The 18,551-nt window shown below is 38.7% G+C and overlaps 2 protein-coding genes across 2 annotated transcripts; one reads left to right on the top strand and one right to left on the bottom strand.

Moving 5' to 3' along the window:
• Positions 1 to 372: 372 nt before the first annotated feature.
• Positions 373 to 1,600, bottom strand: LOC144647026 (uncharacterized). Its single transcript, XM_078506772.1, has 2 exons — positions 1,506 to 1,600; positions 373 to 1,318 (listed from the first exon to the last, which is right to left on the bottom strand). Exons 1-2 carry the CDS (start codon positions 1,598 to 1,600, stop codon positions 373 to 375), a joined length of 1,041 nt encoding a protein of 346 aa, XP_078362898.1.
• Positions 1,601 to 1,729: 129 nt separating this feature from the next.
• LOC144631105 (uncharacterized) lies at positions 1,730 to 15,693 on the top strand. The gene is made up of 6 exons (XM_078489491.1): positions 1,730 to 1,739; positions 6,141 to 6,206; positions 7,319 to 7,867; positions 8,501 to 8,710; positions 12,601 to 12,729; positions 15,344 to 15,693. Exons 2-6 carry the CDS (start codon positions 6,149 to 6,151, stop codon positions 15,598 to 15,600), a joined length of 1,203 nt encoding a protein of 400 aa, XP_078345617.1. The 5' UTR covers positions 1,730 to 1,739; positions 6,141 to 6,148; the 3' UTR covers positions 15,601 to 15,693.
• The last annotated feature ends 2,858 nt before the right edge of the window (positions 15,694 to 18,551 follow it).

The following is an 18,551-nucleotide window of genomic DNA, read 5'->3' as shown; positions in this document are numbered from 1 at the left end:
CCGGTGTTGTGGTCTGGCCTTTACAATTGTATCTTAAACTACAGTATGTGTAAAGCGCATTTGAACATATAAATATGGAAAATGCGCTATATAAATGTATTATCATTATCATTATCATTATAAACTAAAATAAACGATATTACATTTTAAAAAGATTAAGGTTTAAAATTGAAAATCGCACATGTGTTTCGGAGTTGTCTGGATCGACAAACTGCTAAAATTAAGTTTTTTAAATATGGGGTCCATTCTCGCTTTTCTTCGTGAGGAACATAAACTTGGTGTACTCTTTTGTGTTTTGACTAGAAGAGTGCGTGTGAAAATCTCTTTGCATAAGATTAAAGACTATACAATGTGAATTGTATAGAGTGTTAATTACGAACTAAATAGTTTTGCTTTTATTGAGTCAGATTGAGTGTTCAGTTTCGGTTTCAATTCTTGGATAAAGAGCATTTCGAAGATCAAGCATTCGAATTTCCCGCGACATTTCTTCAAGATTGTAAATTGATTGTTAAGATCTTTGTTACTCTGGTTGTGGGCGTCACGCAGGTGGTTTCCAATAGCTGAGTTCTTATGTTCATCAATGCGTTGGAAAAGGTGTCGGCGAGTGTAGCCTACATAATCCGCATCACACGAATCACATTTAAATTTGTAAACAACACATTGTTGATTTATTAGCGGCGGTTTGGCCTCTGCTACTTTGATGTCGTCGGCAATTTTCTTGCTTGTGAAAACTGGGCGTAGATCGCTGTTTATTTTCTTGCCAAGATCGGACAGCTGTCTTCGTACAACGTCTGCTGATCTTTGGTCTTTGAATGGCAGAATAATCCGAACGGGTGCATTTGCTTGAACATCGCAAACTTGCTGTTGACTTCGCGACTCGGTGAATCGAGTTATGGTGGAATTAACGAGCTTCTCTGGGTACTTTAGTTTCAAGAAGATCCCTCTCAAGGTTTCACACTCTTCAGCAAATAGATCTGGTGAGGACGAGAGACGGTGGGCACGGTTTAACATAGTCATTAGAAGCGATCGTTTGTAGCGAGCATCAACATGACTTTGATAGTGGAGAAGAAGGCCCTTGTTTGTTGCTTTCCTGTAGACACCTGTTTTCAGCTGTTTTCCGATCTTTATGAGCTCCATTCCAATGAAAGGTAGTTTGTTGTTGTTTGCAACTTTCATCGTGAAGCTGATTGCTGGGTGTGCCTCGTTTAATGTTGACAGGAAAGCTGTGGCAGTTGGAATATCTTTAACCGCGGCTAAAGACACTTTACACTTTGACACTTTAGCCGCGGTTAAAGATATTCCAACTGCCACAGCTTTCCTGTCAACATTAAACGAGGCACACCCAGCAAACTTATAAGTACTGGCAATATATCTGCCAAATCTGCGAAGTTTTCCCTTAATTATATAGGCGAAAGGGACATTTTTAACTTTAGGTAAGCAGAAAAAGCTATTTCACTAATATGGGAAATTCATGATCAAGGACACCTGAAACCTTAAGAGCGCACCCTGCTCCAAATTCAAAAGGCTTCCAAGAGGCACCTGTTCTACGTTGACGTGACATAACGTCTGAACTCACAAAAGATTCTTGTGGTGTATACATGTCGATCGTATTCTTGCCGATACTAGTATTGTATTCTCACTAAAATCCCAGGCTATATAGAGATTAGTTTATGGTTAATGAGCACGTACGATTTTCATTTACGAGGCGAGAAGAATAATAGAACGAACCAGGGAGCACGGTGAGTTCGCGAGTTCGCTATTCTTCACAGCAATAGTTAAAAAAAATTATACAAGTAAACTACCATAAATTAATTTGTTCATTAACAAACTTGAGTGAAAAAATTAAAATTAGCATTGCCGTCGCAGGGTCGAAAATTGTTCACTATAACATTCGGCTTAACTTAGCTTAACTGCAAAGAATTCTGTAAGATTAAGTCTACATTGTTAGTAATCTACTACTTTCGTGGTATGACAAGAACAAAATTTTCGATTTTAAAAACTGCTAGTAGTTAATGGCTTCTAGGAGAGTAAAAATGTGTAATCTAAACTTAATTTGAAACGTGTTTACTTCATTTTGAAAAGGAAGTTTAAAAATTCGTTATTGTCATAACACAATAGAGCTCGAGTACACCAAGTTTATGTTCGTCGCGAATCAACTCTTGAAATTCTATATCGGCGGAGAAAACTTGGACACAAAATTGAAGGTTTTGAGGCTTCCGAAGACCTTCCGAGTCAATGTTTACAACAACGTGTGCTATATTCATAGCTGTGAATCTAATTATGATTTTTCAGTTTGTTCCAGCGCACGGCGGCACAAAGCTGAGAACAATAACGTGTAATTACTTTAAAGAAAAAAATCATGAATATTCTGTTTGTTTTCGGCTTCAATCGTCGTAGTTCGTGCATATCCTTTAAATTAATACATAAATAACGATTGCAAGGGTCCTGCACGACCTTAATATTCGTTTTCAGTTACCACGTACATTTTGAAAATAAACGTCGACTCTCAGGTAATCTTGGTTGTCCCTCGTGTTATAGGAATTACAAAATAGATTAATCTAAGGGAATGTCTTTTGAAAAACAAGCATTGTAGCAAGCAACCACATTAGACGAAACGTTACTTGAAGCACTGCTGGTTCTTACCGAAGCTGCGGCACTAGGGAAAAAATAATGTCTGTAAAGTCACATTTACTTTAATGTTTATTATTTGGATATTCAACCCACATTACAAGCGATGGATTTCTTAGATACTCTGATTAAGGAGAGGGTAACTTATAGAAGCCACTTAGGGAACTGGGAGGACAATCGCCTTCCTCGCTATACATGAGGCGAAGATACAACTTTAGCCTGTTATATACAGCTGAACAAGAATAGGATCTTCTAGAAAGCTATTGCCTTTAAAGGCACGAAAAATATTCATTACTTAGGTCCATATAATAAGTTTTACAATTGTTAAATAACGTTCAAAATTGCGTACTGGACTATAACATGCATGGTTGTCATGATCAACAGAGTCTACAAGTAACATTTTCCCAAATGTACGATTAGAAAGGATGCCCGAGGATTAAGGGAAGAACAAACTGCTCTGAACAGGACTCTTCCTAAATCCGAAGAACGGTCACCGAAATCGAAACTCCTGGGGCCTCTTAATCTTATTTTGCTTTATGTAGCCACATAGTCCGGCAAATGTTAATTTTGGGCTGTATCCAGTTTTTTTACGATTGCCACTATATTTAGTTCTGACAGTGGTTCTTCCAATTCTCAACTCTTCCCTTATGCTAGCTGTGTACTGTTATACAGTGATCTATTTAATAGCAACGCATTCCGCTAGTAGTTTTGTGATAACCGTCCTGAAGTGTTCTACACATTTCTTTTGTATAGGTGATGGGGCATTTCTAACTTTAATTTTAGGTAAGCCAACGCCGTCGGAAATTTGAGGACACCTGAAACCTTAGTTAAGAGCGCACCCTGCACTACTGAAGTCAAAAGTTTTTCAAGCGGCACCTGTTCTTAGTTGACGTTTTTACTGACTGCTGACAAAAACGTGTCATAATGTTGCTATCAAAACAAGATTCTTGTGGTGTTTTTACTGCGATCACGTCCTTGCCTAGCCTGCGTAGCTGGCGGTATTGTTGGGGTTTAATGCGTGCACAAGCAAGCGGCGAAGCCGCGACAACGAACGGCACAGCCGCGAGTGGCTTGAACTACTCGCAGCCTCGCCGCTCGTTATCGCGGCTTCGCCGCTTGCTTGTGCGCGCTTAAAATATAAACCCAACAATACCGCCAGCTACACAGGCTAGTTCTTGCCAATACTATAGTTTCTATCAGAGGGAAAAGTGATTTGTGAAAGAAGAGGACAAACGACGCTGTTCTGATAAAATACTCCAGTTTCAACGCGTATAAAGAAATGGTCTGCACCGAACAAAATCTACCAGTATCACTCTCCCGGGTAGAATTTGTCTTTTCTTCGTTTTTTGCGAGCGTTTATTTCCCGCTTGTGTGCTAATCGGAAACTTCGTCAAATCCCTCGTGTGTTCTGAAGCTGTTGCGCCATTGTTCAAAAATGACCATATAGGGTTATTTTTCGCTTGTAAAGCAAAGCCTATTGTTATCAAAATAGAAACGCATTTCTTGTTACGGGTAGCGCCTTTACACGTGAAAGATTGAGTGGGTGATATGTCGGTTTTACAACCTAAATTAATGTGAAAGTATTGGTCGCAACCAAGGTAGTTGGAAAGAAGTCCAACATATTTAAGTAAAGATTTATTTTTGCGAGTTTGCCAAGCTTCTCTTTAACCTTTTTTTTTTTAATTTCTGACTCAGAATAATCTGTTAAGGAAACAAAACGCGTGTCCCTATAGTAGTTAGCTCCGTCATATAAAATATTTTTTAGATACATTTGCAAATTCAAAACTCTTCCCGTATACGAGAATCATGCTGTTATACAGTGATCTCTTCAACAGCAAAGCATTCCTCCGGTAATTTCATCAAGTTTTCTTTTATATACGCGAAGAGCCATTGCTAACTTTTAGGCAAGTCAACAAGATAATTTCGCTAGCTCAGTGACACGTCAAACCTTAAGAGCGCACCCCGCATTGAAGTCAAAAGATTTTGAGGGACACCTGCTCCTACGTTGACATTTTGACGGTAAGAAGTGTTTAAATTAAGTTTTATCTATTTATCTAACTAAAGACGTGGCTTAATGTTAGTATTAAAACAAGATACATGTGTTGTTTACACTGTGATCAGAGGAGAAATCGATTTTTTTCTAAGAAGACAAACGACCCTGTCAGCTGACAATACTTTTAGAATTAAGTAGGTGAGTAGACAAATAACTTTTTCATTCAAGAGATGTTGCTTATTGCACGCCAGGCAGTAGGAAAGTAGGAGTGTAGATGGGTTTTTGCTTTTTTGTTGTAAAAGAAACTAGATGTGTATTTTTACAAGGGTAGCAAGGATGGCGCAGTGGCGAGAGCTCGAGAGCGCGCTCGCCTCTTACTAATGTGGCCCGAGTTCGATTCCGGCCTGGCGCCAAAATGTGTTTTAATCCGATCGAGGGTTTTTCATGAGGCGGGGTTTTAAAATTGCTATTTGGGAAAAATGACTATTACTGCGTCTAGAAAGAATCCTTTGTGTCTTTATTTATTGCATTTGGCTCATTTTCTCTAATTCACTACATTGTCGCAGCCACACGATTCTCCACACAAGTTACTTGTTAATTTCAACTTTTTTTTTTGTTAATAAATTTAGCAATTGTATGATTTATAAGATTAACTGGCAGTTTTAAAATAGCAAAGTTGACGAGCATTCTCTGCTAACAAAAGAACGGAAAAAATTAATTGCGCCGATATGGGCAAGTCAAGGCCACCTGAAACCTTAACAGCTCACCCTGCACGGAAGTCAAGATATTTTCAAGGGGGACCTGTTTTAATCTTACGTAAGCGTTTTGATCGCTACGACATGCCGTAATGTGTAAAATTAGATAAGATTCTTATTGTGTAAACACTACGATCGTATTCTCGCTGATACTATAACTGTTGTGTTTTTTGGGGGGAGAAAGAGATTTTTATTAACGCGTGAAATATTTTTACGAATATTTCATTCCGCAGAGGTACTAATAACGTCCAGCGTTACAACTTTTAGTATATGGCCGTTAAATTACTTTATTGTGATTGGCTGAAAGCAGGCGATTTTATCATTATGTACGCTTTCGTAATTTTTCGTAATTTTTCCAGGTCATATAATAAATTGGTAATCGTATCAAAGGTCGAGCAATAAGGGATTTACAAAACCTCGCGTCTTGAAAAGTCTTTCTAACCGCATTCGCCACAAGGCTTGTGCTATTTGAGAATTTTTAAATTACTCTCGAAGTGATTTGATTGCAGTTGCATTCATACCGTTAACTTCTAATTGTAGTAAGTACACAAGTCATGGTTGCAACCTAGGTAGTTGGAAAGAAATCTCTAGCTAGGTCTAGAGTGTATATAAATTTTTGCGTCTTTTCCAAGCTTCTTATGGACTTTCTTATAATTACTTGAAAACAAACTAGTTGCGTGTTTATACTGACAGCAGGTAGCTCCATCGTCAAAATATTTTCTCGTTCGATTTAGGGCTTATTAAACTTTTTATGTTTCTTGTAGACAAAAAGATGGAGAAATGGATAATACTGAGTCTTTTGCTGTTTGCTTTAGTGCAACAGACTGAAGGTAAGCCCAAACTGTTACAAAATATAAATGAACATAGAATATCAGATAGAAAGGAATTGTACTATCAGAGTTAAATATATATTTGGATGGGCTAAGGTCTAACCATAATACCAAACAGCAACAGCGTTTGGAAAACTGTAAAGGCTCTTGCATTATGTTGTTTCTACCCTTCCAGTTCTATATCTTGTTTAATTTAGTCTCACTTGCTTTCGGTCGTAGACACAATTTAAGTGTTGGTTTTCAGCTTAGCCGGCGTTTATGGATATCGCCATTTTTAATAGTTTTCCATGCTCGTAACTATTCAAACGACTGTTAACGACTTATGCTCCTAGAGAATTTCCAAATTACACCCGAATTGATTTGATGCCAGTTGTATTCATACGATTAATTTCCAATTTTAGTAAGTGCAAAGAAATGGTCGCAACCTAGGTATCGATAGGTAGTTGGTTGCGTTCATCACTATAGCTGTTTTTTAATAGTTTTCCATGCTCGTAAGTAGGCTCTTACCGATAGTTCTAGCACTTTTTTGCCATTATTTGGCTTCGCAAGCATTTTTTTTTTACATTTTATCCCCAAAAGCACTGCTAGCATTATTTTGGATTATCGACTGATTAGTTGTATAATTTTGTGTTAAAAAGCACAATCTGACTTTATTTTTGGCGTCCAAAGCCTCCCAGATGCATTTTGCCCTCATTTTAGTCAAAGGAGCCGAGGAGGCCTGGGGAATATAGCTTTGATAAGTCAGCAGTTGCCTTCTAGAAACCCAGTCCATCACACTCGTTCCAGGATGGCGTCATCCGCATTGTCATCGAGGAACAATAAAGTCAGCCAGCTAAGGCAGAAAATGAAAAATGTAGTTGTAAATCTGAAAAATGTAATATTCTATGTTGAAAAAAATCGGAAAAAGTAAGTATTTTATGTAACCCACGAGAACTTTTTAAAAAAAATTAGCATTATTTTAGCACTTTTGTGGCAAAAAACAAGCACTGCTTTAAGCATTTAATGCTTTTTTACGAGCACTTTCGGTAAGAGCCTACTCGTAAGTATTTAAACGATTGTTAATTGTTTGAAGTAAAACTGACCGCTGCCTGTTGTTTCCGCATTCTCATTAGCAAATTGGAGTTGTCCAGTGGATGTGGCGTTCATCATGGATTCTTCAGGAAGTATTTCAGAACAAGACTTCCAAAAAGAAAAAGACTTTGTAAAGCAGGCAGCTCTGCTGATGAATGTAGCACCAGGCCACAGTCGGGCAGCTATTATTCTATTCACTGACACGGCTTTAGTAAAGGTAACACTTGGACAGCATCAAGCTATTGAAGAGTTCAAAAGAGCCGTGGATAGTTTGGATAAACTCAAGGGTGGGACACACATCGATCGAGCCCTAAATGTAGCGGCAGATGACGTCTTTTCAAAGGCCAGGACAGACGTGCGTCGGGTTGCCATACTGTTATCTGACGGCGTACAGACTAAAGGAGGCAGCATGAAGAAGGCCATAGAGAGTTTACGCAAATTAGGCGTTCGAGTGCTAGCCATAGCCATGGGTCAAATCGATGACACAAATACAAAGGTACTAAGGTCGGTGACAGAGAGGAACGAGGATTTTGTAAAGGCCGAAGACTTTAACGATTTGCAGCACAGACTTCCCCGTATTATAGCCTGCGGTAAGTATAAGCCGACTCTTAATGTTAATTTAACCCTTTTCCCGTCGGGGACTCAGAATTGTTTGTCCCATGCTCGTGTCATGTAGAACATCTTATCTTTATTATTTATTACCGAGCTTAAAATTTACCATCTTTATTATTTACTACAAAACTTGTTGAATTCGACATAGCTGATCCTAGCAGTATGCAGGACGCGTGTCACATATCAACCTAGTAAAATGGCCCAGCTCACAACGAGTCTCTCGTTGCTCAGTTGGTTAGAGCGCCCAACGTACCGGTATCTGGGAGGCCATGGGTTCGATTCCCGTCGGGGACTCAGAATTTTTCTTTGTCCCATGCTCGTGTCATGTAGAACATCTTATCTTTATTTTTAATTTTAGCATTGTGCCACCAAAAAGACCAATTCAATGATTAAAAAGCGATTTTTGAAGAAATTCAGCAAATTAAAGTTTAAACTAGCTTAAGAAGATCTCTACAAACATTACTAAAAATATGGAATTTACTCTAAAGATAATGTTTTAAATTCCTGCCGATGGGGTTCAGATCCGCCTTACTGCAGTTTGTTAAATCCAGTGATCAAGTGAGGCTCACTAACGAGATAAAGAGAGATATTTTTATTAACTCGTTGTACAGGTTCATGTGTGTGTACCAGCGGTGACAGCTACATCTCCATAGACAACTACCAACCCAAAAAGAACCGCGCTGAAGACGACATTCGCTTCGAGTTTAAAAGTGACATGACGGGTCCTGGAGTGATAATGTGGGCTCAAGGTGACGTTGATCATTTATCGGTTGGATACTACCAGAGTCGTCAACTTTTTTACAACATTGATCTGGGCTCAGGTAAACTGTAATAGAAGTAAATTTAAGTAACGTTTCATTAACTCTTGGAATGTGAACTTTTTCAGGTTTAATTTTATCCTATAAATTAGTTTTTTTCAAATGGGACAAGAATAAAAGATTGCTCTCAACTCTCTTGTGGGGTGTTAATAACACTTTTGAGTTTTCGCTTAATACAGTCGAATTTGAGGGATTATACGGTCTACTCATGCACTAGTTTTAGAGTACTGTTGGTCTGTTTAGCCTCTTAATTAGCACATTTTTACTTCGCTTTTGTTTTTCATTATTTTCTTTTTATCACACCTTTCTTGTATATATTTTATCCATTTTGTATTCAATTTTTTATCCGTCGAAGGCTGTAGAGCGACAGCCGAAAGCTCATTATTTTTAATATTTTTAGCCAGTGAACGTTTGTTTTTAATATAAATAATCCTGGCTGCGCTTCAATCTTTAATGTTTTTTTTACTTAAGTGAAAAAATTTTTGGGGATAGGTGCACTTTATTAATTTAGCCGAATAGTATGTTCTATATCAATAGTACTTTAACATTGTAGTAGTGTATATAATAAAAGTGTTATTTGTAGTGTTAATTTTTAAAACTTGTATTTAATCCCTGTAATTCAGTTTTTAACTGCGATGGTGATTAATAAGCATTTTTAAGAAATAGAATTTGATAGTTCAGTCAAGGGTTTCGGCCTCCCCTTCCCCCTTTTTTATTGTGGCTTTTTACGGACAAAACATTGAACGAGTACGACCACATATCAATGTCATGTTGCTTACATCGGTGTTGTGCAAACTAAAAAGAAAGATGTTTGTTACAACTAAAAGATATTCGATCCAATTAAAATATGTTCGTTACATCTAAAAGATGTTTGTTACAAATAAAATATAAGGAAGCGGAAATGAATTTTAAAAACAGAAAGCGACATTTTACCCAGGTCCTCTAGATACAAAACGGCTTTTTCTGAAGCTGCGACATGGCTGCCAGATCTAAATCACACAGTCGTTTACTCCAGAAACGAACCCGAAGGTTGCTTTAAACCCCAGCCCCTAATTGAAACATGTGGGAGCTGTGACCGGCTGGGACTGTTAAGTCTCGGCAATGCGTAAGGAGAGGTGGATCCTCTTAATTAATAGCTAACGCGCGTGTGACGACATAAATATGTCATATTATTAAAAACTAGCAATGGTATATTGCATTTCCTGCGCTTTAATTGGTTAACAGGCAATGATATATGAGCTCATATATCATTGACCACAAATTTGGTAGCCGATACGCGTCAAAGAAAATAGCTGAGAAGCTCAAATATTGCAATTTTTGGGGCGTTTTTAATAAAACAATTATTCCACTCGCGCTTGTTGGATATGAGATCGTTAAAGCCAACTCGGCGCTACTCGCCTCGTTGACTATCTACCATCTCATATCCAACGCACGCTTGTGGAATAATTGTTAAATAAACCATCTGAATGCAATGGTCACACTACACATCTCTACGGACTGGCCAAGACCTATACGCATGCGTACAGCCTATTACCCAGAGCGACAGCTATAGAGAGCATTTTCGCCTGGCTATGCCATGCTGATGAGTCCTAAGAAGGACGAAACAGCTGTTCATGGCTGCCACTTTACCGGTAATAGGCTGTGCGCATGCGTACAAGTCTTGGCCAAAACACGGAGGAAAACGTATCGAAAGTGAGATATTTTTCGGGAGTATCGATATTTTCCGAAATTTATCAAAATATCGGTGTATCGAATATTGGCCCATCCCTAGCAAGGACGAAACGGCTGCTACTTCACAGATGATGCGGCGTACCGGTCTTGACCAGACCGTAGAGATGTGTAGCAGGAGGGCATTTTGCGTGCGCATGCGTCGATATGGGCTAGTGCGCACGGCAGAGGAGTTCTGCTATCGATTGTTTACATATTTTTCACAATTTATGGCCTAATTTTTAGCTCAAAATAAAAGGTGTTTTAAGTTTTATTTGCTGTATACGATACTAAGAGTCCTTGCTTTATCTTCTGACAACAACAAGCATACTTTGGTGTCGGCGTGCCGTTTATCTGATCGACTTTGGCTATGTGTATTAAACATTGCGCGTGGACAAAATGGCGACCGAATGTCGAGAACCTAAATACCTTGCCCATGTTTTTAATAGCCGGGAGATCTAAACGGACAAAGCGCTACGGCTACTTAGTACTAAAATATAAAACAGCAGTTTTAACTGTACGATGTTATAATCAAGTATCCCGGGTTTGAGCGAGTGGTCATGATTTTGTTCAGATTTTTCATAAAACTGCAATTTCATCGTTCTCACGATGCGAAAATCTCAAAATTTAACCTTGATCTCCAGCGTCTACCGATGATATATGGAGCCTTAAGTACTTGAACTATCGTCTAATGCTGCGAAGGTAGCGTTAAAAAATGGTCTATTGTAGTAATTTTTAGCTTTCTTTAACGTACGTTCTCGCTGGTTTATTCTAACAGAGAAACTATCGTTTGTGATTATTTCCTTAAACTTAAGCATTGGTCAAAATAACTTCACATTTCGATGTACCACAATTATTCCGTTGAACAAGAAAAGAATTACTGCGATCGGTCTTAATTTTAAAGTGTTATGGTAATTCTTTGCTGGTAGACTATTTGTTTACATTTTACTATGTTAATTAGTACATTTTTGGCTCCTTTATCAAAATCTAGCCTTGATCACCAGTCTAAAAATAGCATGAAACGAACAAGCGATATATATATTTTTCGGAAACGTTCTAATAACTGCTGCATAAAATGTCTTAAGAAATAATTTTTAACTATAAACAATGTTATTTTCAATTTTTCATTCAACGTTTATTTCTTTAAGATTGATGTTCGTTCTGTTATAACGACTGTTTTACTTCTGTGTCGCCTAAATGTGATTTAAAGAACTGCAGTTCTTGTTCCAGGAAACCCTGTTTGCCAGTCGAGGGCAAGTTGGCTTTGCTTTAGAGTCATCAGTGAGCTGCATTATCATGTGCAGAACACCCAAACATGTCTTTCCCCTCAGGGAAAACCCTTTTCTTTGGTGGCCGTCCCTTTAGGCAAAAAATCTCCCGACAAGCTATAATATTGCTCGCACTCTGCCTGTATTACAGCAATTGATTTGATGTGAAGTTTTGATCCTAATATATCACACTCTAGCACACGAATTAATGTTTTCCTCTTTTTACGGCCTGTTTGATTTTTGTCGGTGAAGGCTTTCCTTCCTGTCCCACATATTTTCCCATTATTTGCAACAACGATTCCGAAGCAGGCCAGAAAATCTGCTTTATAAGAGCCTTGCCACACACAAAACACTTTTTCTTAGCAAAATTTACGTGCATATTAAATTATGTGACGATAAACAGTACAAAAAACAAAGTTTGAATCTTCCGCGCCATTTTTATTCCCAAGATCACGCGGTCTTTGTACAGCGGTTGCACGCATGCGCCCGCAAAATGCCCTCCTGCTGAGATGTGTAGTGTGAGCATTGCATTCAGATGGTATATTATACCATACCATACCATACCATAACTCATACCATGCATAAGTATATCATACCATACCAAAGTTACCATACCATACTACACTGTACTATTTTGAAAAGAGGACTTACTCTGTAATCCTGAAACTTTCATGATCAGTACTGAGTTGTTCATTTATTTCTTCCAGAAATTTTAATATGTCAACTTTGTGTCCATAATTTTTGACTTTGCCACGGCAACGTCATAATTACATGCAGGCAGGGAATGCATTTGCTCGTACGTCCGAGGGATAACATTTAAGGGAAGCCTTTTAATGGAAGCTCTCCCGATTATGTAGAATAAAAGCTTAGAAAAAACCAACTGTTTAAATCATTGTTTTCGATTTTGGTTTATTTTAGGAGAAAAAGGGTTGATATTTGTACTGGACCAAGACGTGAGTAACCCAAAAAGGGCGTGGGATAAAGTCAATATGACCCGTTCTGGCCGGTCCTGTCATATTAGCGTCAAACACCCAGATGGTTCTTCCGGTATGTTCTTAACTAACATTTTCCAAAGTAACCAAATAATGCATATTTTGTATTATGTTTCAAAGAAAAGTTGAAAACTCAGTGAATGATGAAAAATTGCGCTAACCCTAGCAAACTCCTACTCTGCGATAAGAGTATTTTTCGATCTTTCTTGAAAAGTTGGGAGGGGAGAGAAGAAGACTCTGCTAACCGCCTCGACGTTTCATATTGAACATGCGTCAAATCAATATTAACCGCATTCTCGATCCCAGTGCTAAGGTAAGGGTCGAACCATTGTTTTTTTAAGGGGGTATGAAAAAAAAACTAGGTTTTGCATCTCGCAAAAAAATGTTTGCAGAGGAAAATTTGTCATACCTCCTAGGCAGTAAATTTTATTTTACCAGGGTAGCCCATTCAGCAACGAGGCTGGTATCCATAGGGGCCCTGCTTAGGTCAAAACGTCGGCCCAACTGGACAATGCCACAGATTTTGCTTTTAAAATATTTCGTTGAATATTTCTGCAGAAGCAGATTATCAAAGCTTTAGTTTTTTTACTTCCCTTTTACTGTTAAAACGGCTAAGGAGTTTCCCTTTATTTATTTTTCAAAATGATCTTTTGATCATTTTGATGGGTAGAGTTCCGTAACGTGCAGCCTCGCACTATTATTGGGCGGTAGTTGTCAGGGCGACGACACTTTTTTCCCATAGCGGAGGGAAAAAGCACACTGGCCCGAGTTTGTTATTCTGAAAGTCTGGTCTTCGAATTCGAACTATGCCCATGCTGAGTTTTGGAGTGAGAGTATACAATAATTAGCTGTTATTGGACAAGGTTAAGCAAAACGTCGTGATTTGTCAGTGGCGAGCAGATCAATTATTTGCAGAAGCCGAAGGCTAAGGCAAATAATTGAACTGCAAGACACTTATTTGCAGATCATGTGGTGGGCTCTCGGCCAATGAAAAGGTAGGAAAAATTGCATCGAATGATAAAACAATTTTTGGCTTGACGGCTCAGTTGAATAAGAGTTGAGGATGTCAGTTTAAGTTTTGAAACCGATCACATTCCTGTGAGAAATGTCGATAAGCTCGATCGAGCATAGTGGTAATTAGGTAGCGCTTGATCATGATGTTTACTGACACTTAATAACAGTTGTTCAGCGGAGGCGTGGTCACCAGTAACCTTCGCATGCTGTCACGAAGTACCATCACGCCTGGTTGGCTATCATTTTGTTCTTCAATCTTCTCCAAAAAGTCGCCCAAAGAAAATAACGTTTTTGATGGACGTTTTTCGGCAGGCAATACAAATTAAAAGCGCAAGATGAAAAAGGCGTTTTTAGAATTCAGTAGAATAATTAGCCTGAATTTCGCTTCCGAGAAGAGACGTCTGAATGAAATAGCCGCTTACGCCGTCCGGTGACGTCACTGCACTTTGCTTTAACTCATGCGGAAAAGTTTCTGTCAAAGCTGTCACTTTGTAAAAGAAAAATCGCTTCAATACAGGATTACGGGGTATGAAATTGTTTTAATAGTAACATGATATGAAGAACGTGAGATTGTAATCGACTGCGTGTTTCACACTGAAGGGCTATGCCCGAAACGTCTGTGTAAACTACACAAAATGGCACTTTTTGCACTATTTTTTGAGTTTTTTTTGTTTTTAAAGTACTATTTTGAAAGTGTCACGCATCAACTGGGAAACTCTCTTTCCCGCATTTGCGTGCTATTAATCTGATTTTATTTGCTTTGCTAGCGGTCGAAATATGTTCTAAGCTTCGACTTAGCTTAAGCTTACGCCGCAAACAACTACACTTTTGAGAATTTGATTCGCTTTAACTTGAATGAATCCATTTAGACGGTTACAGAGGAAGCAAGGAAAGGCATTCAGTACAAGAATCTCCTACTTGACCGTGGACACTGAGTTTAGAAATCACTCGTTGGGCAAAAGCGTTGAGCGGCTTGTTGTGAGGGTCTTGCGACAAAACAAGAAACTTTAACTTGGAAAATCAATGCATGTCGAAGCGACGACCGCCGCTAACTTAAAACCTACCGGCTTACGATATATATTGATTCTGCATCCGTAGGGAGACAAAACAGTTAGATTCAAAGTAAATGACTAATAAGTTAATTTTTCGATCGCAAGGTAAGCCCTTTGCATGCAGGTATTTCGAAATCACATTCCGCGTTGAAATCCACTCATAAAATACACACAATTATGCGAAGGATTTTTAAATCAACCAATCAAAATAACTACCAAAGGACAATTTAAAGAAAACAACAGGAAAGGAAAATTCAGACAAAGAAAAATTCAATTCTATGTGTAAATAGGCCGGGTTTAAGCACAGGGCTGTACTGGTCAGAAATACAAGAAGTATGCGCGTATGTTGCATTAATATGTTGAGTAATAGTCTTTTAGGTATTTTAATTGGTGTCCCCAATTAGCCCACAAGGGCTAAATGCATAGACACTGAAATAAAGTTCTTACTTACTTATTTGCAAATAAAGTTGCCAGAAACAATAATTTGTTCGGTTTAGTCCTTCGTATTCGGCTGACAAAAAACCCTCGACTTTGATAATTTTACAATCTTGCTCAGCCTCACTCAATAATTGTTGATTTCTGATATATTCTTTATCAATACAGTTACCGTGACTGGAAAAACCCCAGGAAGCCAGAGCCATCTTGATTTAACGTCTGATGACATAACGCGCCCACAGGCTTATTTTCTGGGATCGCCAGAAAGCGAACACTGGCATATGAAACCAAACTTCGTGGGCTGCATCCGGTATTTCGCGATTGACGGTTACGAGCCAATTGTTGACGCCTGGATGAACAGCGCAGAATCCTCAATGCACAAAGGCTCTATGAGACCGTGCACTGCATCCGATGAAATGTACTGAATCCGAACTGTGATTAATTAACAAAGTGTCACTAAGTGTTGCTGATTGCTGAACCATTTATCAACCAACCAATAAAAGAGTCCAACACCTTAATTGACTAGCGTTCATGACGTCCAGCTGAAATACATGAGTAACAGGGGAGGGATAGAAACTAGGCCTGCGACCGAGTAGCGATGTTCTCACAACTTGCAACGCGATCAATTCCCGATCTAGTCAGCGTTTTTTTGGATGATGATGCAGCAGGCTATCTTTTCCCGCGCAATGGAAGCTATAGCAACTACAACAACGATGCCGTGGATTCATTGATTGTAAAGGGGTCACACCTATCTTTTCTAAAAACTTAAATGCAATGTTTTTATCCCAAAATTTTGTCGTAATTATAACGCACGTGGGGCTCACCAAAAATGGTAAAACAACAAACAACCTCGAAACAATAGAGTTGAAACAAAAGCTCCGACCGGGACGGGAAGATATCGTTTTAGTTACCATTTCCGTCATGGTTTGATTTCACAACAAACACCACATCAACAAGAAGCCTTCCGGCGAAATTATCGCCGCTTTGAAGACTCAACTTAGAAAACTTCGTCTACTGCTATAAATAAGAACCGAACTCTCCCACTGGCTGCCTGTTGTTTTGTTGAAACTGTTTTGACAATTTCAGAATGAGAGGATCTACTCATGTGCCTTAGAGGTATCCGATGACTACCGCCCCTATGATTGTCTTGCAAGTTGCGAGAACATCGCTCAGATTTCATTTAAGAGAATGTATGGGAAGTTGCTCCCCCCCTGTTGAGTAATCTTTCAATTTACTAATAAAATAAGCTGGCTAGGGTGGCTTTTCTACACTTGTCTACATTTCCGTGACACGGATAGTCAATAGAATAGTACCTTTTTTGGTAAAATCTCTTCACACCCCATCCTGCGACTGATGTCAAAATGAAAACAGGACTTATGTACGATGCAGTTAGATGGTACATTCAGTGTTCGTTGTTATGCTACGCAAGTTACGCAGTGAGGGTCATCGAAACCAAACCAAATCAATTTGTGTAACTAGTTGCTGTGGCTTGGGATGCAGCTTTTTGCGGTCCAGCGTAGCTAATTTTGTTCCGTAGGAAAGATCTTGGACTTTATGGTGGTAAATAAAGATGGTAAATGACGCTCGATAGTTTAGGAACCGTCTTTCGGAACGTCTTCCTCCTCAAAAACTATCTTCAGCAGGAGCTTTTAATTTGAAGTTCACGTTCAACTAAGTCCGCCATGTTGTTTGTACTCCAAATTTGGAGGGAAACGGAAGTAGGCACATTATCATGCCATATGGATCGATAAATTGAAGTGCATGCTGGAGGATTATCGGTCAGTATAAAACACGGACTGCGAACTACGGACTAAGCATACAAACTACTTTCAAACGTAGACTGAGATTAAAAAATAACGAGAAGCAAGGCTGTAACCATGAAATTTGATTAACTTCGGCAAAGTTAGCCTGTGTACAGCCGTCCCGCTCCGCGGAGCGGGACGGCTGTACACAGGCTATTAGCCTTCAGTCTTCCATTCTTGGAGTTGAAACGGAGACTCGATTCAAAACTCAAAATGTCGATGATGTCATTATGGCTGCGGTCACATCTAGACTGCTAACTATAGTTAAGACGGCGTTAACTATAGTAAGCTATTTCGGTAATGTGACCGCTTCTCTGTTCGCCCTAACTATAGTTAGAAAATTTACGCCTAGCTGATCCAAAACAATACACGCTAACTATAGTTATACCCAAGCAGGTTTCATGGGTTAGCCTTAAGTTTACAAACGAAAAACCAATCAGAACGCGACAATTCTTTTCGCACGTGCGAGATGAACATAAATATGCAAAACAAAGCGTGAAGGAAAGGAAAAAAAGAAAAACAACATGCCAAGAAATTACATATCACCAATGTTAGCAAAAATAAAGCTTGAATTCTTCGGCTTCTAGCATCCTTACTTCATTTTATTTTCTTCAACGCCGAAATACCGAGCAAAAATAGAAATAAAATAGAGGAACAACTAGACACAGATCAACAACAAGGGCTGTCATGAATTAATTTAAATTCGAAATTATTCAGAAGCTAATCAGAACTAACTATAGTTAACTGCACTGGTGTGACCGCAAAGACGACCGAAAGCACTAACTATAGTTAGGTATGACGTCACGTAGTTTGAGACTAACTATAGTTAAACTTTTGTTACGTCGTAGATGTGACCTCAGCCAATGTCTGGCTTCAAGCGGGAGGCACGTGAGAATTTGACAAACATCCCTATAAATTTCATAAAAGAAAACCGGCCGGTCAATAAGCATCTTTACCCGTTCACTTCTGCCAGTTGATTTTTTAGCCTCTTCAGTACACCGAAATGTTGTGCATCTTTTTTGGTATTATGGGAGTGTTATGAAGCGAGTAGCGAACAAAATACGAGAGCAAACCGTGTGTTATTTGTGTAGCGAAAATACGCAAATTTCGGCCAAATTCCTACGCGTCTGTCGTACGAAGCCAGACAATTATTATAGTTCACTCAGCATTCGACTTTGGAACCGGGGTTTTGAATCGAGCTGCCGTTTGAACAAGGAATTAATGGCATGGGATGTTGAAGAAAGAATGGAAACAAATTCCTGTTATATGTGCAAAGTTAATAAAGATGGATCAAAAACCAAACGTTTTAGACTTAAAAGTCATCATCAGTCATCACCTTGCTGATGATTTTTAAGTCGAAAACGTTTGGTTTTTGATCCATCTTTATTAACTTTGTACATATAGCCCTGAAAAAAGAAATTCTTAAACATTTTATCCGTTTAGCGATCATTATGTTGAACAAATTCCTAGTAGTGAATCATTATTGAATCATTTTTCTTGGGCCATTTGATTGGCTTAGCTTTCATCAAACGAAACACCTGCTACAACTTTGCCACTCCATTCTAATTTTACAT

Source organism: Oculina patagonica, chromosome 1 (genome assembly GCF_052425735.1).
Source record: "Oculina patagonica isolate OP01 chromosome 1, crgOcupat, whole genome shotgun sequence".
Taxonomy (NCBI): domain Eukaryota; kingdom Metazoa; phylum Cnidaria; class Anthozoa; order Scleractinia; family Oculinidae; genus Oculina; species Oculina patagonica.
The sequence above is the reverse complement of the archived record's forward strand: the minus strand, read 5'-3'. Positions and strand labels throughout refer to the sequence as shown.